We start from the raw sequence: 23,576 nt of genomic DNA, 5'->3' as shown, positions 1-23,576 counted from the left end.
CTTTTTCTTATCACTCACTTTGGCAGCTGGTTATAAATTTTTTTACCAATAAGAATTGATAGAAATATCAATGTGGCTGTTTATAAATCAAATCATTCAGTCACATGCTTGACAAAAGTTCTAAGGATAGAAAAACATAAGGGCGCCTGGGTGGCGCAGTCGGTTAAGCGTCCGACTTCAGCCAGGTCACGATCTCGCGGTCCGTGAGTTCGAACCCCGCGTCGGGCTCTGGGCTGATGGCTCAGAGCCTGGAGCCTGTTTCCGATTCTGTGTCTCCCTCTCTCTCTGCCCCTCCCCCGTTCATGCTCTGTCTCTCTCTGTCCCCAAAATAAATAAACGTTGAAAAAAAAAATTAAAAAAAGAAAAAAAAGAAAAACATAAGTGCCAGAGTCATATATAAAATAACATCACCGAGGGAAAAGAGCTAATAATTCACAAGATAAACTTGACTGACTTCAAGTAACCTCTAGAAAACAAACAAATTCACAATACTCCATTTACAAAGACATTTCAATTCATAAAGTTTGCAGCTCTAAATATTTTGGGAGAGACACTAAAAATTACCAGATTCTAAGAAAATGGCTGAGATAATAGCATCAATCAATCTCCATTCTCCCTTAACACAGTGGTATGGATCATAGTGTGGTGTCAGTTGCACAACTGCTGTCAGTAACTAAGAGGAAGACAGCATCAGCAGACTGAAATGCAGTGAAAGTTTCTGAAGGATTCTTTATCATGTGATAAATGTTCTGCTTCTATCATTAATTATCGTACACGAACAACAAGATCAGTATTCACAACCACACTTTCTTCAAGGTCTAAATTGGAACCAATATCTATTATGCTTTGGTTAGGAATAGCATGGACACAGAAATACAACAGAGTACCCAGATCAAATAGGTCCTCCCATTTTAAGCTTTATTCCAGGACACTAAGTTTCCCTTCTACTTTTATCTAAAACTCTCAGCTCACTTTGAAAACGCTTTGATTGGCCCAGCTCTCTTCGTCTCCTCAGTCAAGTTAGGGTGTAAAATGACATGGACCCTGGACACAGATATGGAAGGAACCTATAATCTTCCCTAAAAGGTATGGCTGAAGATGGCAGTTTTCACCCACTGATTTATAACTGCTCTTTTCTGAAACTCCATTAAAATGACCATAAAACAGTTTTCTTTTAAAGGCGTTAATCCTTAACGACAAAGAAAATAGGAGAAAACAGCGTGGCAATATTTTGATGTCAGACGGAGGTGTCCTGACTCATTTAGTAGGTCTGAGAAAGCAGAATCCTAAGCCAGCAATGGGGACCCAGTTCACACTGTAAAGCCCTCAAAGATGCACACATCTGAGGCATCAGCTTCTTTTGGAGGAAAGGGGGGGGAAGGGGAAGGTTAATAACAAGATGACTATTTGAAATTTCATTTAAAAAGCAGTTAGACCTCCAGATCCTCTCTCTTCATCTAGGCTGCAGGCAAAGGTTTGTTTTCAGGAAAGGGTAAAGGCAGGTGTTTGGACAGACATGGCTAGGTGCAAGCAGAGGCACTACACTGAACCCCTGGGCAATTATGAGAAAGCTGACGCACCAAGGCTGGCTGTTACAGTTATTGTCTCTACTGTTGTTTCCTAAAAGGTCTACACCCTCCAACTAGAGACTGAAGCCAGGAGAGTCTGCACTGTTGGGGTAAAAAAAAAAAAAAGTCAGATTTAATTGCTCCATTAACACCTACTTCCACCAACAAAGGTCCTTTTTGCCCCTCTAAGACTAATTCTAGTGGCTGTCCCAGAAGGCTGCTGTTGTCTGCTTTCTATTTGGGATTTTGACAGAGTTTTGCTAGGATCTATAGATGCCTACAAAAGAAAGACTTGTCCAGAGTCTACCATATGACTAACACTGAGAGATCTAAAGGAATATTAGGGAAAACATAACGCATGGTTTAGGGTTTCAAATGGAGAAAAAAGAGTATTAAAAATCCAAAGTTATATCTAAGTCCATTAAAATATAAATCATGAGGCAAGAGAAAGAATCAGAGAGGCAATGAAGAAACCAGGAGACTTGAACTCCAATTTCAGTTCTGTTTGTGTTACTTAGAAAATGTCCTTAACCACTTGATTTTTTTTTTTTTTTTTTTTTTTTGCAAATATCTTGCTGCTTGTTTTCCTCTAAATAGCCTGAAATGAGGCAACAGGGCCTTTAGGAAAATAAAAAAATTAAAAAAAAAAAAAAAAAGAAGAGATATGGTTTCATAGGTTTTACAAATGGTGGAAGGAAAACTAACAGATGAAGGAAAGGGAGCAAACACAAGAGATAAGAAGCATAAAATCAGGCCAATGGTGATAAAAGAGGCATTATCTATGATAAGATGTTTAGAGAATTTTATTTCTAAATGTTTCATGAAAACAGAGAAAAACACCTCTCTCAAAGTATTTTCATCTTTTTTTTGGCAGGGATCAAAAGTGTGAAATTAGTCACCAGACTGCAGGCCACTTCAGGGATTCCCTGTAACCCCTAAGTGTGCAGAATGATAACACAAGAGACAATGTTGTCTTTTTTTTCCCTGCTGAGATGAAATTTACATAATGTGCCAATCTTGTGCTCTTGAAGAACCTCAGGAGGAAAACAGGAAAGCAATGCAAATACCTGCCTGCAGAGGTCTTCACTGGTTCCATGACAGAGGGTTGGGGGGGTGGGGGGAGTGGTGATTTGGAGGGTGAAGATAAATAATAATAAATACAACTTTGAAAACATTACTGAGAAAAATGAGGGAAAGAAAAATTATGGTACCTGTCTTTGAGTCTAATGATGTTAAGTTGGGTGATTCCCCAATGTTGGCCTAGTTCAAGGTTGGTACAGGTCTGGAGGCATGAGAATCCCCTAGGACAGTTGGCCTGGTTGGGCCCTAGCGTATATGTTTTTCCCTATGTGGTTCTGATACACAAAAAAGATTTAAGAACCCCAAGGGCAGTCAGGCGAAACACTATTTCCTCTCAGAAACAGCACCCTAGAATAGTCACCAAAAGAACCTGAAACAAAAGTTCAATTCAAGGTATCAACTGGCAAAGGCAAAGCCTTGGGTTGATGCTATAAATCTGTCAGCTGCAGCCAAACCTGCAGAGTTAGGAGAAACTGAAATCAGCAATTAAGCTGTTAAGAAAAAGGATTTTGAATCATCTGTGAGACTGGGTATTTTAGTTCTGGCACGTATTGAGAGCAGAGTCTTTCCAAGGATGATAAACTGTCTTTTTACAAATGGGGGAGTAGACGTGTAGGAAGAAGTGCATTAGAGAGAGGTGAGCTTTGAAGAAAAAAAGAAAAAAAACAGCTGCCCTTCAATTTAATAGCTCACAGGTGAATTACTGGTTCCGCTTTGCTTGTCTAATTCTAAGGAATTCAAAGAAGGGATTAGCTATCCAGGTTCACAAGTCTCTTCTGAAATCCTAAATGTCCAGGCTGAGATGAAATGTAGCTCAATCAGACTTCCCAGGTGATATTCATTTGATGCTTTCTTACAAAAGTATTTGTCTCCATTCACAAAAAAGAAAACCCATTTTAAGCCCACGCTATATTAAATCAACTCCTGATGTGATCCACTGACTTATACATCAGGGGTTTCCTAAGTCACCTGCTCATAGAAATCACTCGGGGTACTTGCTAAAGTTAGAGAGTATCAATCCCTCTTTAGGAAACTGATTCCACAGGCTGGGGCTGGGCCTCTGGAGACACTTTCTAAAGTCCAACAGCTGAATTGTGACCCTTTCCTTATGTTGACTTATCTCTTGGATACATATACACAAATGCTTTAATGCCTTTCAGGAAGTCATGAGTTAAGTATTTTCCAAAGTCCCCAGCCCAGCCTGTGGAATTCTCTACAACTAAAAATGGCCCAGCTCCTCCCAGCCCCTCACATACCTCCCTCAGGGACTCATGCCCAAACAGCTCAGTCTAGAGAAATACTTAAAATGGCAGAATTAAGAATAAGCTGCTTGGTGGGACTCTTTGAACTAAAAAGCAAACAAGTGGTACATTTTGTATCATTTTTTTTTTTCTCCACTTACAGTTACTAGGATCATTTTGGGCCCCTGCCAGGGCTTTACATATAGTTTTAACTATAGGGCAATATCTGGGCACTTCAAAATAAGCCATGAAGAAGGCAAGTATAGTTAACTTTAGGTAATTTATTTGTAGTTTGGTCTAGGTAGTAGAGCAGACAGAAAACATAAACCATTTTGCTCCAAAACACTGGACTCGATGGACTCAAAACATATGGGTTATGTTGCTACTGATCTTGTTCCTTCTCTCTCCTTCCTTCCTTCTTCCTTCTCCTCATTATTATTATTTTTAATGTTTATTCATTTTTGAGACAGAGACAGAGCATGAGCAGGGGAGGGGCAGAGAGAGAGGGAGACACAGAATCTGAAGCAGGCTCTGAGCTGTCAGCACAGAGCCCGACGCGGGGCTCGAACCCACGAACTGTGAGATCATGACCTGAGCCGAAGTCGGACACTTAAGTGACTGAGCCACCCAGGCGCCCCCCTCCTCATGATTATTATTAGAGAATGCAAGAGAATTATTTTATTCAATTCAAAAATTTTTAGCAGGCTAGACACTCTAGATCCTAGAGACTGTGAACAAAACAACATTCCCCTCATGGGAGCCTAAAATCCAGTGGAGGACCAGACAATAACAACACAAAGCGATGCTGTAATTCTATAGGCTGGCAGGTCCTCTCACACAAACACACTAATGATATTAAGAGCAAGCCGTATGAAGTTTGAGAAAGAACATTCCGGTCAGAAGGATGCTAAGTGCAAAGTTACGGAGGCAGCAGTGAAACACTTAGTTCTCTGAGTGTAACAATTTCCTAAATGAGTCAAGAGAAACTTTTCAGGATGGGTTCCAGGCAGGATTAGACCCAAGAAAAGAGGCCCTTGTGAGCTTATCTTTGGAACAGCCCATCCAGGAACAAAGAAATCCAGGGTTATGGGTTTCCCATATTCTTTGAAAACACAAAGGAAAAGTTTATCCAGCCTCATGGTTCTGGTGGTGATGTACAGCCTGCTGATTTCCCTGACAGCTTTGAGTTCTTCCCCGAAACACCAGAAAGGCTCTCCCAAGAAGATCAATTGACGGATTGTGCTGTCCGGCTGTCTCAACTGGGATGGCCAAATCTGAGGACTCAGCAGTCAACTCTGTCAAGAATCTCTGCTCATTGACTAAATCAAAGACAGGCCCTTACTGTCTCATAACATTACTTGCTCTTCCTCATCATATTGATTGACCTTGTATGATTCAGAACCAACTTTCAAGCACTCAGTAGAGGGATCTATTTGATAAGGAGAAAGAAACTAGCTAGAATTTTAAGTATGGGACTTAATTTTGCTGCTAAGACAGATTTTTATTTTCATCTCCTGTTTCATTTAGTCATTTTTCTTTGTGATTTGACCTTTTCTGTTCCTTCTAGAAGTCCACTGTGGATAATGTGACCGAGACCCAAGCACAGAGTTGCTACAAGAGATAAACAGCTTTTACTCAAGAGGTTACTGCCAGCACTGCTCCAGACACCCCCAATTACCCTATCTCTTCTTTCTCCATTATTTCGGGCTTGTGGCAGCCAGGACCTTCCGGTCCCACCCCTTCAAGTAAACCCATGTTCCCCTACCATGCAACTCCCAGCCCTGCCTTCTAAGATTCCCAATCAAGTTTGACCGTCTCTGGTTCCTACATCACATTTCCAACACTCTCTTCCATTTCTTTAGAGACAGTTTACAATCTGTATCTATTAACTGCCAATCTTCAGCCCTTGTAGGTCTGATCTATAATTGGTTGTTTTAGCCAACTCTCATTCAGGATGGCTTGTGTCATTTTGTGTTTAGAAATTCTGGAATCTCAACTTCCACTCCTTGTAACTTTATCTGTAGAAATTATTTGAGGCTTGGGTTTAAAATGTGTTCCTCTAGAGAGGATTGGTATTTTCTTCTGCCAGGGAACCTGGCAGCCCAACATTCAGGATGCCTTTAAGTGAAATTTTGGATACACTTTATGTCACCCTAGAACATGTTCTGACCCCAAAACTGAGTGATGGGGAGATTGTGGTTATAAATTCTTGGTGGCATGAGAAGGGGTTTGTTTTGTTTTGTTTACAATGATCTTTAAAGACCAAGACAGCATGCATTTCCATTGCTTCTCTCTGTAGGGAAGTTTTCTCTTCTTCCACCATGCCCAAATAGTGTCACCATCTGAGAATCCAGGCTTTATACTGTGATCCTTAATCTGGCTATCCAGTGGGGCCCTAGATTTTGTCACCTGTTCTTTACATACTGTCCCATTTAAAGCCCAAGTCTAGGCCAGAAGGAATATGCAGACCTGTCTCTAGTTTGTTTTCTTGCCATTTATTACATTCCTGTGAGTCCATCCTTGCATTAAAAAGAACATTAAAAAAAATTCTACCAGGTAGAAGGAAGAAAAGGAGGGAAGGAAAAATGAAAGATGGAAAAGGGGAAGAGAGAGGGAATGAGAGAGAAAGAGAGATTGATTGATTGAGATTGCTTAGCACCTCTTTTCCTCCAAAGAGAAGTCAACATTGAGCATCTAGAGCTGTCGTGACCTTTATTGCTCAGACTTAACTCATTATAGAACCAATACTGGGAACTTCATTTTGAAAACAAGGCAAACTGCTTTTCCAAAATCTTCCTACTCTCAAGAGACCGTCAGCCAGGGGGCCTCATCTTTGCTTATCAAGTACATCCCACTAAGTTTATTGATGGATCCCAGCCAACTTTTAGGAGCTCCCAGTGTAAGTAAATGCCCTACATAGATCCCTCAGCCTGCCATAGTATTGGTCAAGCTTCTGAAATTTATGCTATGGGTGACCACTTTGAACCTTTTCAAGTAAATTTTGAAGGTGCCATGAAAACACTAACAAAAACTTCCAACCTCTAACCACTAATCCAAATTCTAATCCTAAAACCCAAGAATCACAGAATCATATTTGAGAGCTAAGGAAGAAGGCTGTATGTGTAGGATATACCAGTAATTTTTCCCAGGCTTATACCCTTAGAATTTTAGTCTGTCTCCCTGATCTACAGGGACTAGAGATATTCCCATGTTCAAGGGAGAACCCTAGTCTTTTTCTCTTGGAAGCCTAAAGGACCAGGAAAAGGCAGGCACGTCATCTACTAACTCAGACAAAGCTGTACTGCATCCAACCTCTCCAACCTCTTACAACTCAGAGGCCTGGCCCTCCTGTTGTTTACTCTCTGATTTCTCAGGACTGCCAGCTTAGTCATTTTTCTCCAAGGTCTCAAAAAGCCCATTTAAAAGGAGTCTCCTTTGCCTCCAAGATTATTTGTCAGTAGTGTTGTCCACGGTATTGCCCTAAACAGGGCCACACAGCCAGGTACATTTCTGGCAGCTCAGCCCCCATCCAGACACACCCAATGATGCTTTCCCTTATCTATTACACTCATTATCTCCAAAAAGCCCTCAATGCATTTTACAGAATAGAGTTTTTATTTGAGGTTAACAAAACAGGGACACAAGAGCATTGGGGAGAAAATGGAAGTAAACATGACTTTCACACTTAACTCTCTGGCTGCCACTGCCTCATCTGATCTCTGAATGTTCCCAAAGGTAAATTCTATTACCCACCTGATAGCTGAAAGAGTTGAGGCTCAGAGTCTATCCACTTTGCCCAAGTTCGTGTCAGATACGAGGGACAATACAAAGATTTGAGAACCTGGGTGTATAGGTCATTACAAAGCACAGGCTTGTAAACTCTGCTAAACTATCCATAGTGGGGAACATGGTAGAGTTTCATGTAGGAAGGGCCTTTCCTGGCCAAGAGATGGCATGTGAGATTGCATTAAGAATTGACCTTGATGATCGAAAGGAAACAAATCTAGTCAGACCTATCTGTTCTGGGATCCTGTAAGTCATTCAATTGCATGTAATGAGCTGATAATAGGTAACAGCGAACATGTATACAGCACAATATACTTTTCAAAGGGCTTAACACCCCTACCAGGATAACTGCCCCATACTGTGCATTAAGACCAAGGAGACCTGGCACGCTCCCATGAGGACTAGATGTTACCCATACCAGTGTTCTGTGCTAACCAACCACCCGCCAGTCTCCATCTCTTCCTGGAGCCACTCAGAGCACTCTAGCACTCTGTGGCACATCTGATCATGGCACGATTTCCCTCACCCTCATTACTACCCCTGGGAAGATGTCTCCCCAACACAGCTGGACATTCTCCTATCACCAAAGCCTGAGCCAGTGCTGCTCTGCATACCTCCCCTTAACACTCCCTTGGCCTTCTGAGATCCCACTGCAGCAAACTCAGTTGAACACCATTAGAAACATAATCTGAGGGGCACCGGGGTGGCTCAGTCGGTTAAGTGTCCAACTCTTGGTTTCAGCTCAAGTCTTGATCTCACGATTCGCAAGATCGAGTCCCACATGGCGCTCTGTGCTGATGGTGTGAAGTCTGCTTGGGATTCTCTCTCTCTCTCTCTCTCTCTCTCTCTCTCTCTGCCTCTCCCCTGCTCATGCGACCTCTTCTCAAAATAAATAAACTTAATTTTTTTAAAGAAAAAGAATATGCTAAGAATATTTTAAAATAATGTGTTACTCTGGACAAGTACCAGCGTACCTCCGGAAGTCACACTGAAAACTTCCTAAAAATGGAGGCAAATGGGAGTGCAGTGTAATTCAAAGATGAAGTCTCATGTGCTATCCAAAAGACTTCTCTTCCCAACCGTATTTCTTAGAAGAGTAGATTCAAAGAACAGATTTAGACCTTAGGAAAAGGGTTTGGTAAACTAATTGTACTTTTTCAATGTCTGAGCAGGGAATACCAACTAAAAAGCAATTTAAAAATTATCTCTTCATAGAGCAAAAGTTTCATACAAGAAGCATAATTGCACAGATGAATCTGAAGCTCAAAATTCATGGAGATGAGAGCACTGACCACATTTGAAGGCACAGAGTATAAAGAGAGAGAGAAGAAAAAATGAAAATAAGGAGAAGACAAGGAAAACCTTCTCTCCACAGACATCAAATTAGGATATTGGAAATCCTTCCCTTGAATGGAACTTCCAGTCCCATTAAGACAGCTCTAAAGTTCCTCTTAAAACAGAGGCCTTTTATAGGCAAGTATGGGCAACACTGGGTCAAAAAGGGCCCACGAGCATTTTCAAACATTACTTTCTATTTTACATTAAGCCAAATCTTTTGGTAGAGACACTTGTCATCAGCTGAACTGGCATCTGTGAATTCCACCCCCTCTTCTACATAGTCACTGAAGGGACAGAAATGAGATGGCCTACCTACAACTGGAAGCAGTTTATATGTGTAAGTAGCAACTAGCCTTATTAAGTGATAACAGCTACTCAGCCTTTCTTCTATCTCCCCACCGGAGAGATATTTGGCAGCACAAGAATTTCTATGACAAAGTTATCTTTCTGATGGCACTCCTTTTAGAAGCTTTCAAGGCCTTCTCCGGGACCCTAGATCAAATCCAACTACTGAACTTGCCCGCTGGTTGTCCTAGACCCCTCTCTGCAGTACTATCTATAGCCAATTTAGGGAAACTCTGATAAATGAAAAGCAAGGTTATACAGAAAAACCAACACAATAAAGAAAAAAAAAATACACCTATGAGAAGTTTAAGTAAAACCTCAAAGGCATTTAAAATGTCTTCACATACCGAAGTTTCACTGCATGAAATTCTCAGCGATCCCTTTAAAGCACCTAAACCGTAAAGCTGTGCCACCTCACTGTCTCACTGTTACCTCGGTTGTACTTTAGGTCTAGAGCAATATTCTACGCTGCCAGCATGAAAAGGCTTCCCTACTTCTCTTTCCCAACACTCTTCTATAAGACATACTGTCGGAACGAATTGCTTCACAATGAATTATTACATATTTATATAATAAAATGCTAAGCAGCCAGTAAACCTAAGGTTAGAGAATTTTACTGATATGGTAACATATTCACAAAACATTAAGAAAACAGATTACAAAATACCATACACAACGACTCTATTTTTTTTTTTAACTCAAGGTATAATATGCCTATGTGTTTCTCCACGTGTGAACAAATGTGTCACTATTGAAGCTTAAAAACATTGGAAAGACATATGCAAAATTGCTCACAATGATTATATTTAGGGGTGACAGCTTAAATATTTTTTTTTTCTTTTTCATCATCTACAATAAACATACATTTCTCTTGCATCTGCATCATTAGAAAACAAACGACAACAAAACAGCATACAAGCTCACTATTTTCAGAGTTCCCTCCACTCTGGATATCACTTCACGTGTTACTAATATACTTTTGAATTCTGGAGCCTTGGTATGGTATAGGACCTAGTTTGGGTGGAGCATGAACTTTTCAGACCTCATTTCAGACTTCATCCCTCACAAACTGGACCCACTGGGAACCCTCTTTACAACCAATTCCACTCTTTGGCAAAGGCTAAGACAATGATTCTTCAGACACTTGTAATGTGTATATACACTCCCACATCAGCTTTTAACATGTGCATTACATTAGTGGTTTACAAATTATCCCCAGGGATCCACTTAGGTACCTTGGGAGGTTTGAAAAAAGTTGGATTCAAGTATTTGGTAAAAAATATATCATTTTAACTACTTATAAAAATACAATTAAAAAATAACCTGACACATTTTAACATAGCAGAGACAAGTCATTACTTTATGCCACCTGATTCTCTGCCATCATTATGCAATTAAACTTTGATGGTTTAAAAAAAATGATAGTTCGGCATTAGTCTTAAAAACAATTTAGAGCAACACAGAGTGTCCATGCATGTCAAACTGAACCAGACCACACAGCACCACAACACACAAAGTCCAGGCACATATGATTATCACATATTCTCACCGAAACCTGCCAGCAAATGGTGCACAAATAAGTAATGGTTTAACACATCTCTCTATTGTTCCACACTTAGGTTTAGTAGTGAGACTAGTATACTTTGCTAGTCTTTTATAAGAATGTGAGTAGTTGGATATTTTTGGTGATACAACTTTGAAACAAAATTTTTCTACTTCGCTCCCTTTCCAAATGCAATCTGTCTAGCAAAGTATCCAGGCATTGCAAAGTGAGCTCTTTACAAATGGTTACACCTGAGAAAATTGGAATTTTCTGTGCAAGCAAAGCCAGATGAGCATACCAACTAAAGATACCACACAGGGTGGCTGTTAGAGCCGCAACTGCGATTCACACGGATAGATGTCCATTTTGTGTTCATAAAACAGACACATTTCTTCCCAACACTCTCCAAGTGAATTCCCATTCCATTAAAGTGAAAGTCAAATTCCATGGAACGCAGCACAAGCCCTGGGTAATCAGACACATTGTAACCTTGCAGAACCGCTTTCTGCTGGCCCCACTCATTCCTAACAGCCATGATCGTGGGCCCATGAAGGTTCCTTGGCACCTGCTCCCAAGGTGCTTAATCTTGCTGTTACTTTCACCTCAAGTGCTCTTTGCTACCTCACCTCCAGAAGGTCTTCGAACAAAAGTATCTGCTCAATGAACACTTTCCAGGCCATCCTTATTTACAGCCACACCCCATGCTCTGTCTCCCTGTTTTACATTCTCCTGTGTCACTTGTCATCATCTGAGAGGGCCTTGGTGCAAATTATTGTCTCCCCCAACTAGAGGGTAGAGAACAGAGAATTTTGTCTATTTTGTTCCCTTCTATAAGCCAGGAACTTAGAACAGCGCCTGGCCCAAAGTAGCCAAAACACATTTGTTGAATGGATATAATATTTGAATCCACCATAAAATCCTTATCAATAAAATACCATGTCTAATTGTTGCCTATCTTAGGACCACTTTTAAGATTTTTTAATGAAAAAATTTACTGCCACAGGAAAAAAAAAACTGTCTAAAATTGTAAATTACAGAGAAAAGTTTATGTCTTCATTATAATCTGACACTATTTATAGTACTCAGCATAATACTCCAAGCACCACTCTGATGGCACTCATCCAAAGGCCACACACATCTTTTGGAGAAAGAGTCATTATCAGTCTTAAAATATGGACAAATACGTTCTATTTAAAGGAGGATTCTTTAAAGAACCTTCTCATTTGGGCTTACATCACCAACTTGACAAAACAAGGCGACGCAGGGATTTTATTTTCTATCACAGCCATACTCTGTGACCATAATTTTTGCCACACGCATCTGTTTACCCAGTGCTTTTTTCTCTTACCAGTTTCTCTGAAGTGCCTGATTTTTGTTACATCTTCAAATCATACACACACACACACACACACACCAATTTGTATATACCTTTGTGAAAATAGCTAACGCACAATGCTAGCTCCTGAGCTCCATGGAACCCATGGCACATGGCCCATGCAGACACCTTCCCCTAATCACTTAGTACACAGCTCTCCCTCCCAGTCTCCATCTCCCTGCGCTGGATATGGCTCGGCATTTCCGAGATTCTACAACAGCTTTGCCTACAGGTGAGCTTCACAAGTTGAATGTTCATCAGTGAAAGATCAGGACATTTTTAGAATCCTCAAGTCTCCGTTATGCCCATTTTGAAATCTTTTCTTCTCCATGTAATAAATACTTTATCCTAATGATATTGTTTAGCTCATTAAGATGAAAATCTGCAGAGTGATAATTTGATAATACATTTACTCCCAGAGCTCACAAACGTTAAAAAGAAGTGTCTTATCACCAACAGCCTAGGCACCACTAATTTACTGGTTACTGTTAAATACAACAGACTTTCCAGTCAAGGCATAGAGGTGTGTGTGGGGTTTATAGTCCTATATGCCATATCCAAACATAAATTGGTATTTTCAAAGTAGAAATGAGAGCACTGGGGAGATACATAAAGCTGATGCAGCTGCATCCAGTTCTACCTGGAAACCACCAAAGAAGCGTGAAGCTACACAGGTTACATCAAAGTCAATAGGAGGTATTTTAGCTCAAGGCTTTGATCCTGATGGTTCAAAATGAAGAGAATTTGCACACGCTGAAATTTAAGCACGAAACCCGCCCATGTATTATCTGTAACCATATCAAAGTAGAAACCAAGTTTTCATAACACAAAATACAAAACATTCCTGTATCACAAGGTTGTGAAGAGAAAAACAAGCACCTAGAGTCAATACAATACAAAAATCCATAGCTCTGCTGATCTATAGGAGTTTACACTGAAAGGAAAAAACTTCTACTTCACAGGATTCTAGACACCAACCTGAAAATTGCATGTCACTTCTCAATCAATTCTCGTTTAGTCACGTTCTGTGATCACTATTCACAGGAATATACTTTTTTTTCCCCTGAATTATTCATACTGACATCTTAAGCATCACTGTGATCTCTGTTTCTACTTCTTCTTGGGCAATAATCCTTCATGGATAGAAATACCAGTATGCCTTACTATAAACCAAATTCCATACGCAAGTAAGTAACCTACTGCTATTCTGTTAAAAACAACAAACATAGAGTCCCAGATTTTATAAGCATTCTTTCTTGTTAAATCCACTATTCAAAAAATTCACTCAGCATAGGAGACAGTGGCAGTCAATATTTCTAGCTTTACTCAGCGTAGCACCCATAAACCAAAGTCGCAGAAAGTATTGGCCATCCGTTGCCATATGGAGAAATCCTCATAAGCATCCACATTAGACATCCATACCTTATTCTTTGTGTGCTGGAAAGGGGCAAGTCTTCACAAATCAAAGAATCTGAAGGTTGATGGAAAGGAGACAAATTTTTGGTTTTCAGGTTGTAGGACATTCTACATCTTTTTGTTTTCTAGGTCAAAGCTCTCTGGAGTCTGGCAGGAGCAGACAGTTCCTGTCAATGCTGACTCCTGGCTCTACCCGTAGGCTGCAGGTCAGCAGGGTTGGGGGCAGGTAGTAAGAACTATGGGGCTGGAGGGAGGCCAGGGTTGACTGCATTGTCTCAGTGCTGCCTCATGGTGCTCCAACAGGACCCAGCATGGGCTTCAAGAGCCATGAGCAGATTTTCAGTGTCCCTGCTCCCTGCTTGACCACCATACAGAGCATTCCTTCAACATGTGATGTCAAGACCTCACTGTACCTACATTTTGCCACTTTGTGAATTCTCTCAAACCTAGGAGTCCAGGTCAGGAGAAACTCCAGATCATTCATGGTGTAAGCAGTGGGCACCACCCACATAATTTTAGCTGAATGAAGGTAGCAAATCAATACAAACATAATTCAGTGCCTTTCACAACCAAGAATACGGATTTCATCTTCTCTGCATAGTTTTCAGGTCTGTAACGACCATCCCACTTTACAACTGTAGGAGAGGACAGCTACTGCCTGTGCCGCAAAATCGCTGTATATCACTAATACCCATTTGAAGGCCTAGAGATTGATTCTCATAAGGACTTCCAGCTGCACAAGGAATCAATACTGCCTCCATGTTGTACTGCCGCTGGAACCTTTCCACCTAAACCAAGCATGTACAAACATTTGATAACCTATTATGCTTATCAATGCCTCCTAAGGACAACGATGAGCATCTATAGCCACCCTTTGTACAGGAGGACTTCATTAGATCCTCCGTCATTTCCATCCACCATCCTTTTTTTACCGATTGCCATCTTACCTCAATCCAGGGTCAGCCATCAAAATGACCACAAAATCATTCAAGTAAACAGCCAAAGTTTTCACAACAAGTCTCTTCCACCACTCTCTTCCCCGCTAACAGTGCATCCTGAGCCGAGCTCAGGACACTACCCTCCCTAAGCGGTTCTTCAGTCTCACCTGACTCTCTCCAGAAAACACCTGTCCCCTCGTCCTGCTATGCACGCTTTCCTAAAAGCCACCAGACGGTGCCCAAACCCACCAGACGTGGAGCCCCGGAGCCCAGGACTTACGTTGTTCATGTACTCGCTGAGCAGGTCCTGGAGTGCCTGCCGGACGGCGTTGCACTCAGCCACGATCCTCTCGCGCCGGTCATCACGTGTGCAGGACGAGTCTGCCATGAGAGCCGCGCCACTGATGATGCTCTCCAGCCTCTCCTCTAGGGACGGCCGGAACCTGGCCTCGCTGAACGTCATGGGGTCCAGGATTATCTTATTCTGAAAGCAGCACCATGAAAGAATTAGAGAAGAGACGACTGCCTTTGCACACTGTTTTCTAAACCAGAAATATCCAAGGCAAGACTCTCCATAGAGAAGTAGCTGGTTGCTTTGAGAGACACCAAGGTGGCCTTGACCAAGTAGCAACTGTGTGTAAGAGACTCTCCCTTAAATCTAATCTTCAGGGAGAAAACAGCACATCTTGTTTCAAGAACATGTTCTTGGAAAAGGCTATCCTCAATCAAAGAGTTTTCAAATGAGATTGTGACACGGGTTTTTGTTTTTTTGGTTTTTTTTTTTTTTTTTTTTACATGCATAGCCTTCAGGGAAAGCAAACTTTATTGTAGCACTTTGAAGGATTAAGGGAAGATTTTAGAGGCCCAGAGCTGAACATGATTTGTAATCAATAACTTAAAGATGCATTAGTGGTGACTAGTGTACATGTTCTATCTACTTCATGAGAAGTGGGGAATCCCAACAAAGGAAGCCTTGTGAAACCTTGGCAAATAGCATCCAATGGACAGATACTGTACAGGTTACTTCCCACTAGACATGAACATATTTTGTATAAAAAACTAGTGTTCTAGAAAAAGCTTCATTGTACGTATGTGGAATTTGTCACAATTAACTGACAGCATCATGATGGAGACACTAGCATGTTCTGAAGGAGCCTACCTAAGGGGAAAATAGAGATACTTCTTTACACGAAAGTGTTGCAGAGAATTTAAGCTTCACTTTGCCCCTGCTAAATCTGAGGAGCTTGGAAACACCTAAGTGGGGATATCCAGTGGTGGACAGAAATATGTATCCAGAATTCAAGAGACAGATTAACCTGTATGAGGACCTGGGAATCATTAGGGTTATCGGGACACAAGGCAGTAACTGACATACTAATAATGTGAATAGAATAATAAAACCAAATAAGACCCAATGAATACCAATTCCTGGGGGGTGCAGAAGGATGGGAGTCAATAAAGGAGATCATAGAGGCCCCTGGGTGGCTCAGTCGGTTGAGCGTCTGATTTTGGCTCAGGTCATGATCTAACAGTTCATGGGTTCGATCCCCGCATCGGGCTCTGTGCTGACAGCTCAGAGCCTGGAGCTTGCTTTGGATTCTGTGTCTCCCTCTCTCTCTGCCCCTCCCCTGCTCACACGGTCTCAAAAAATAAATAAAACCGTTAAAAAAGAATTTTAAAAAAAGGAGATCAAAGATAGAGAAATAGCAGAACCTGGAGAATATTATTCTCAGCAAGTCAAGGGAGTGGAGAGACATGAAGCGTGTGATAACAACTTGAAATAGAGGCAAAGCGGACTTTTCCCAATGGTTGGTTTCCACTGGGGACCCCTTTTCTGCTCAGAACAAGGAAGATCATTCTAACAATGTTAAGTAGAGTGCAAAGACCTGCTGTAGCAAATGGTATGCTCACGTTCACTGGAGATGCACACTCAGAGGCCCAAGGACCTGAGTGGTGGTAATGGAGTCAATGGTCTAACGACCCTAGGATCCTATGGCAGGACTGCCATTTCATTGCTATGTCCTTTGATCACATAATTCCTTAAATGTTCGTCAAATTTTAAAAACTCATATTGCCTACTAGAGTGCTGAGTGCTAAAAAGACAGCGGAGACTATGAAAGACACTTGTGTGATTTTTTTCTAAAGGAATATAAAATAATTGCTTAGTTTTTACTAAATAAGTTTGACTATGTGCTCTGGTAAAGTGTGCCCTGACCCTCCAAAGTATCCTAAGGTAGTTGCTGAAATTTGTGCTCAACACATCAGTGGCTCTGACTCTCTGATTCCTGTTATAAAGGAAGATGCTGTCAGCACAAAGGCTAGGAGGTCCTGAGGAATGAGTGCAAGCAGGTGGTGACTTGGAAGAAAGAAGCATCCACTAGACAGAGACTAGTCTGAGGTCCCCTGGCATCTTGGATTTCCTAGGTAATTACTCATTGATCAAAGCTTTCTCTTCAGTGTAGAAGGCAAATGCACGAGCTTGTGCAAACAGAAGATAAGCTATCCTGTAGTGGGTTTTGGCTTAAAGACCAGCTTCACATTTGTGCTTGGATCTTAGAAAGAAGATGCTTCTTACTTAACTCAGAATAGTGCTACTCAGACCCTGTATCTTGTACACTAGTAACCCTCCCAACAGTGTCAAAAAATCACGAAGAGGCCTCGGTATAGTGGATGGCTTTGCAGGGTATATCATGATGGGAGATTCCCAAAGGAAGGCTGAAAGGAGAATATTGGTGTTCCTGCCACACTGGCTATCTGTACCAGAGCTGTGTCTGCAGTGACTCTTCCCAAGGGCGTCCCTTTGAATTCTTTCTCACTCCCTCTTTCTACTGCTTTTGATTAATGCATTTATGATAATTTTATCATGTAACATGCATTAAGTACTGATATTCTAACTAAACACCTGATGAAGATATAATCAGACTATTTTCTTTTATAGAGATTATTGATCTTCAAAGATTTTTTTTTCTTTTAGAGAGATAGCACATGTGCATGAGCAGAGAAGAGGGGCAGACGGAGAGAGAGAAGGGAGAGAAGGAGAGACAGAGAGACACAAGGAATATCCCAAGCAGGCTCCAGGCTCAGCGTAGGGCCTCATGTGAGGCTCCATCCAACAACCGTGGGATCATGACCTGAGCCAAAATCAAGAGTCAGATGCTCAACCGACTGAGTCAGCCAGGTGTCCCTCTAAGAACTCTTTTGCAGAAACTCCTATTCACATAAAACATAATGAAAATCATTCGTTCTGCTTAGAGGTTTCAGGAGACTCTTCAGCATCATATACCAGTTCTATCACAAATTTTTTTTTATTATATGTTGTACTAAAAATATAAAGAAGTGCCAATTTGATGGAAATATACAGAGGTAAATTTGAACTCTTCAGTAAGAGCAACTGTGAAACAGTTTCTGTGCAGAACAGAGGAAAATGTACTACTGTCATTAGAACATTACTTCCTAAATTATTTTCCACGGAACACTGAGCTTAGAGATGTAATGTTTTGATGAAAAAATAAGGTTTCCCTGGCCAATATGTTTTGAAAATACTGCAAGGCTCAGAGGAAATTATCACATGACATGCTTTAGGGGAGTTATGCATTAAAGGAGTCAGTTTACAGCAGCATTCCTCAGACCTGTTTGAGCAAAGAGAGGGTTCCGTTTACAATGTACGCATTACCTAGGACAACCCAACACACTTTAGGAAACATGGAAACGTCAGCGGAATGATCTTCCCCCTTGCCACGACCCAAGGCTGTCATGAGAGTAAATGCACCAAGGCAGTGAGCTTGAAAAACGCCGCATAAAAATTACACTGTTCATCACATTTCTAATGGAATTATTCATTATTTATAGATTACAGGGGAAAAACGTTTCAAACAATTTCCCCGGAAAAGAAACAGTAAATGTACAATATTCTCTTCTGTATCTGGGGTGGAGACAGGAAGCATTGCAACGATAGACAGGAAGGGCTGCCAGGGAGAAGCCACTCAGGAGAGAACAGGCATAAAGGTAAAGGGAAGTGTGCATGGGTGTGTGTGCATTGCCTATGTGTGTTTCTGAGTGGGTGGCTTTATGTTGTATGTAATGGGCGGAGGGGGATGATGTGTGGTGTAAGGGAGGGCTCATGAGCTGGTTGTGTAGATGATGGGTATGTGTTCAGAAAACTGGCCAGATCTCAAACAGGCTTTAAAAAATAAGAAAACACGCACGGACACACACACAGCCAAATGAATCCAGAGGCTTAAGGACTAGAAGAAAAGACTCTATTTATAGTTGCTAAAGCAATAGGAAAAAAACCTCTCAAACTGAATCCTGATCAAGAAATAGAAAGAATGAATGTCAAAGCTGAGAGAGGGAGAAATATTTGCTTCTGCAGTATTTGGGAAGGACTTAAACACCTAGCAGGTGTCTCTGTTAGCACACTTCAGGGTCATTTCAGACATGTAAAAAGCCTCTCTCCTGCATCAGTACAGCCTGTCTTCGACTCTCTGTGCGGCTGCCCTCTTCTGGCGGGAAGGGGCGTAGCAGCGTTCTGGATCAAAACTCTCCTGGTCATGGAGTATTTTAAGTTGGTAACATGCTAACACCAGAGAAGGGCAAGGCCAAGGCTTTCTCTCTGCCTTTAGACAAAGGTGCGCCCCTGTGATAGAATTTTATACTGTTTCCTACTATTCTGACTTATTTTAATCCACTGAGATTTTACATGTTAAATGTCTAAGTCTCTTGTTTGCCTTCTTTAAGCTCATTTAATCTTTTTATCCTTTTGATCTCTTAGTTCCATCTTATATTGTCATTTTAGCTCATTTTAAAATGGCAGGCCTACATTTGTCAATCTTCTTCTTTTTAAAAATGAGACTTTAATTTCTTTCTATGTCCTCTATTTTTATTCTGCTTTTTTGACTTGCATAATATTTTGTGTTTTGTGAGTTTTACTTATCGTGTTCTTTATTAACATCTTTACTTTTAGAAAATGATTGTTTCATTCTTACAGTTTAAGGAGTGGCAATTGGAAAGAAGAGCCTTAAAGACAGCAGCCACAACAATTCATCCCTAAGCAAAGAAGGCTAGGATTCTATTCTTCCATCAAGTAAGTCAGTGCAGTAATGATCTATTACATAATTGATCGCCCATTATTTCCACTGTTGAATTCTATAAAAAATTTAACCTGAAATAATTTAGGAGTCCATACAGTTTAAGACCAGTACCCAGAATAATACATATACCTTCTTCACCTCACATACCGTTATTAGAAGACACCTGCTTTTGAATCACAGCTATCGTCCATTCTCTCTACAGGGAGTTATGTGATCTCGGTTTCAGTACAATCATGGGATAATGAGTCATGCCTGATGCAGGCTGGTACAGTAGGAGGCAGCAAAAAGACCTTTGTAAAGCAAGAGGCTGTATACATTACAAATGGTTTGAGAGGTCTACAATTCTGTGCCCTTGATATTACTATCTCTATCTAATGGAAGAGAAAAAAATGACACCAGGGATGTTGTGCCATGGTCATTCAGGATTTGACCTCAGGATTGGAACACAAGTCTTTTGACTTTAAGCCCAGCATTGCTATATCAGATTGGCTGAAATGATTCTAGGATTCTAATTAATCACGATCATAAAAAAAAAAAAAAAAAAAAAAAAAAAAAAAAAAAAACTATTTCATATGTCAGCTATGCAACTCTCCTAAACCAAATATAATGGCATGAGTATCATCTGTCATACTGTTTTCTTTTGTGTCGTGTGGGTCACCTTGTCCAATAACTAACTGAGAGTACAACCATTCATTCCAAAATTGGTGTCAGTTGGTATGGATATCTGAAGGCACAGACTAAATAATCCTTTATTTCAAGAGGTTTACTGTCCACTCAAAAATAAAACCAAAAGCATGCACAACCAATCCTAATTTGGAAAACATACCAATGATGCTGAGGGATCACTGAGTAATGGCAATTTTGGAGGTGGGAGGTAAAGACATGTTTCCAGAGATTATCCCTTAGCTGAGGCCTGAAGCAGGAAAAGTACTTGACCAAGCAAAGTCAGGGGCAGGAATTGGGAACAAATGCTGGAGATGAAGGATATCATGGCATATGAAGAATATCACAAGAGGTTTATTGAAGCTGAAGTGTTAAGCGTGAAGTCACAGGTTTGGTGCCATGGAGGTGCCCCAATCAGTTCTCCTTTAAGAGAAATTTCCACGCGAGCAGTTAATGGACTGCTTCCATCTGTGCACCTATAGATCCGTCACCGTTTCATAAGAAGCCACACTTGACCCCAGGTAGCCTTTGTCAATTGCCAAGCCCAATCAGGCCGCTTTTGCATGATGGGGACTTGCCCAACAGGCAACCTCTGCTCCTGCTCTGGATTTTCCTCTGGCCTGAGACATTGTCACAACTGTGTTGAGGCTCTTCCTACAAAATCCGTTTCTTCTTGCTCTCCTTACACAAGTGTTTGACCTGCACTGCAGTCAAAAATCTCTCTCAGCTGATTCTGCTGGTCCTCTCCCACTTTACCCTTCACAGGAAAATCTTCCTTATGTATCTGATCCCACTTACCTTGGCATTTGCTTCTCCAAAGATGTGAATGGACCAAAATAGGAACAGGAGACAGAGTTTGTGAAAAGAGCCCAGCCACATTGAGAGACTTCTATGCCATGTTAGCAAGCTTTCACTTTGTCAACCCTACGTCAGACAATGAAGAGTCATCAAGAGTTTGAAACATGAGAGTCATATAATCCTGGTTGGTTTTAGAAACCTTCCTCTGGCAGTTAGGGAATTAGCTTTGGCAGGACTAAAAGAATTCTTCAGAGCAATTGCCAAGCCTTTAGAACCCCCCCCAAAAATGGGGAGAGTACAAGATCGTATTTATGCAGATAAAGAGTACATATTGCAGGACACAATTCAACCTGCAAAATTTGAAGATATACATCCTATGAGATAAAGAAGAAACCATCAAAGATAAAACCTAAATTTATAGCATGGGCAACATGCACAGGGCAGGAGCCAGCAAGCTATATCCTGGATGTCAGCTTCCTATTTTGTAAATAAAGTTTTACTAGAACACAACTAGGCCTGTTCATTTACATACTGGCCATTTTCACACTACAATGGCAGGACTGAAACGTTTGGACAGAGACTGTGTGGCCCACAAAGCTTGGAGTATTTACGACTGATCCTTTAAGAAAACATTTGCTGACCGTGACAATCATAAAAGATAGCAGGTGAAGAAGAATAGGTTTAACGTGCCTGTGTTTCATTTACGTGGAAAAGTCTGGTGGAAAGTTGGCTGTAAGGGTATGAAAAAGGGCCGTCTATAAAGATGCAGGACCATCAGAATAAAGGCGGGAGCAGAAGCCATGAAAATGGATACGATATCCCCAGGGAAAATAACAGCATGAATAGTGAGTCCAAGACACAACATCAGGAAGCCCTCAATGTATAGTAGACAAAAGGAGCTCACAAATGATACTAAGAATGGCCAGAGAGTTCTGACTAGATCCCAGAGATTTCATGAGCACAGTTGACAAGGGAAAACAGGAGGGAAGTCTACAAAGAGAGCAAGTAAGATCAAGACTGAAAATACCCATTGAGTTTGAAAGCTAAGAAGTTACTGGTGATAAATCAGGCATTCATGTGTGCATATCTGTGGGCTGTACACATTTACAAATACATTAATCCAAAAGCCACAGACTCAATGTAAAATAATAGAAGCAATCTGACTAATGTTGAAACAAAAAAAAATTGCAAATTTATAAAAATTATTTAATATCTTTCTGAAGGTTCTAGAAAACACAATTAGGAAAGGTAAAGAAGGGCATTAAAAGTTGAAAGAAGGGGTGCCTGGGCGTCCAATCCGGCTCAGGTCATGATCTCACGGTCCGTGCATTCGAGCCCCGCATTAGGCTCTGTGCTGTCAGTTTGGAGCCTGGAGCCTGCTTCAGATTCTGTGTCTCCCTCTCTCTCTGCCCCTCCCCCACTCATGCTCTGTCTCTATCAAAAAATGAATAAACATTAAAAAAAAATTTTTTTAAAGTTGAAAGAAGAAGATAAAATAATTTTTGGAGATATTATACCTATTAACTTGGAAAAAAATAAGAATCAACCAAAAACTCACTACAAATTAATTTTTTCATAAAGCCACTTGTATCCATATGCAAAATTAACTGCCTTCATATATACAAGGAATATCGGATGGTAAGACCCAATTTACAATAACAAGAATTGCAAAACAAAACACAAGGAAAAAAATGCACTTAGATGTCCATTAGAGGAAGCAAGTAATGTGCTTAAGGAGAGAAGTAATTGCCCAGCCTCAGAGCAAAATGGGCAGAGCTGAAATTGCAACACATTCCCTACAGCTCCAGACTCTATGATCTAGCTACTGCATTACATTGTTTCTTTCATGTATCCTTTGGCATGCACGATGCCAATCACCATGAGGAAATTAATGAAATAACCACTTCTCCATCTCAGATACTCAATGGGGGTAGTACATGGTTGTTTTATACACTTTAAGAAGGTTTGCAAACAGTCAACGATTACCAGGGATAAAAGCTCTCAAATGCTAGTTCATCCTATTTGTAATTACTCATCTGTTTCAAAGTAGTCTGCATGTATTATGTTTGTCCTACCAAGAGGTGAAACACAAATATATCTTAGTCTTTCTCTGGCCAGGAATTAACTATCTTTAAGCTGAATTTGTATCTAATTGTACTCAAAGCCATAACTGAGCAAGCATGACATACCAAGTAAAATCTGGAGCATAACAGTCAAGTGTTTAGCTACAGTTACACCAGAAGGAAGACTCTAGCATAGGGGCACCTGGGTGGTTCAGTGGGTTAAGTGTCCGACTTCAGCTCAGGTCATGACCTCACCGTTTGAGCTCCGCATGGGGCTTGCTGCTGTCAGCCTAGAGCCTGCTTCAGATTTTGTGTCCTCCCCTCTCTGCCCC

At 40.9% G+C, this 23,576-nt stretch overlaps 1 protein-coding gene across 5 annotated transcripts in view; it reads right to left on the bottom strand.

Moving 5' to 3' along the window:
* The window catches only part of CTNNA2 (catenin alpha 2), a 1,108,364-nt gene that overhangs the window by 703,988 nt on the left and 380,800 nt on the right, over positions 1 to 23,576 (bottom strand). For all 5 annotated transcript variants that reach the window (XM_045446647.1, XM_045446648.1, XM_045446649.1 and 2 more), the window contains exon 7: positions 14,911 to 15,114. In XM_045446647.1, coding sequence (XP_045302603.1) covers positions 14,911 to 15,114 — 204 coding nt within the window. The remainder of the gene's footprint in view (positions 1 to 14,910; positions 15,115 to 23,576) is intronic.

The sequence above is a fragment of the Leopardus geoffroyi genome, chromosome A3, assembly GCF_018350155.1.
Source record: "Leopardus geoffroyi isolate Oge1 chromosome A3, O.geoffroyi_Oge1_pat1.0, whole genome shotgun sequence".
Taxonomy (NCBI): Eukaryota; Metazoa; Chordata; class Mammalia; order Carnivora; family Felidae; genus Leopardus; species Leopardus geoffroyi.
Note: the sequence above shows the minus strand (reverse complement) of the source record. Positions and strands in the feature narration are given on the sequence as shown.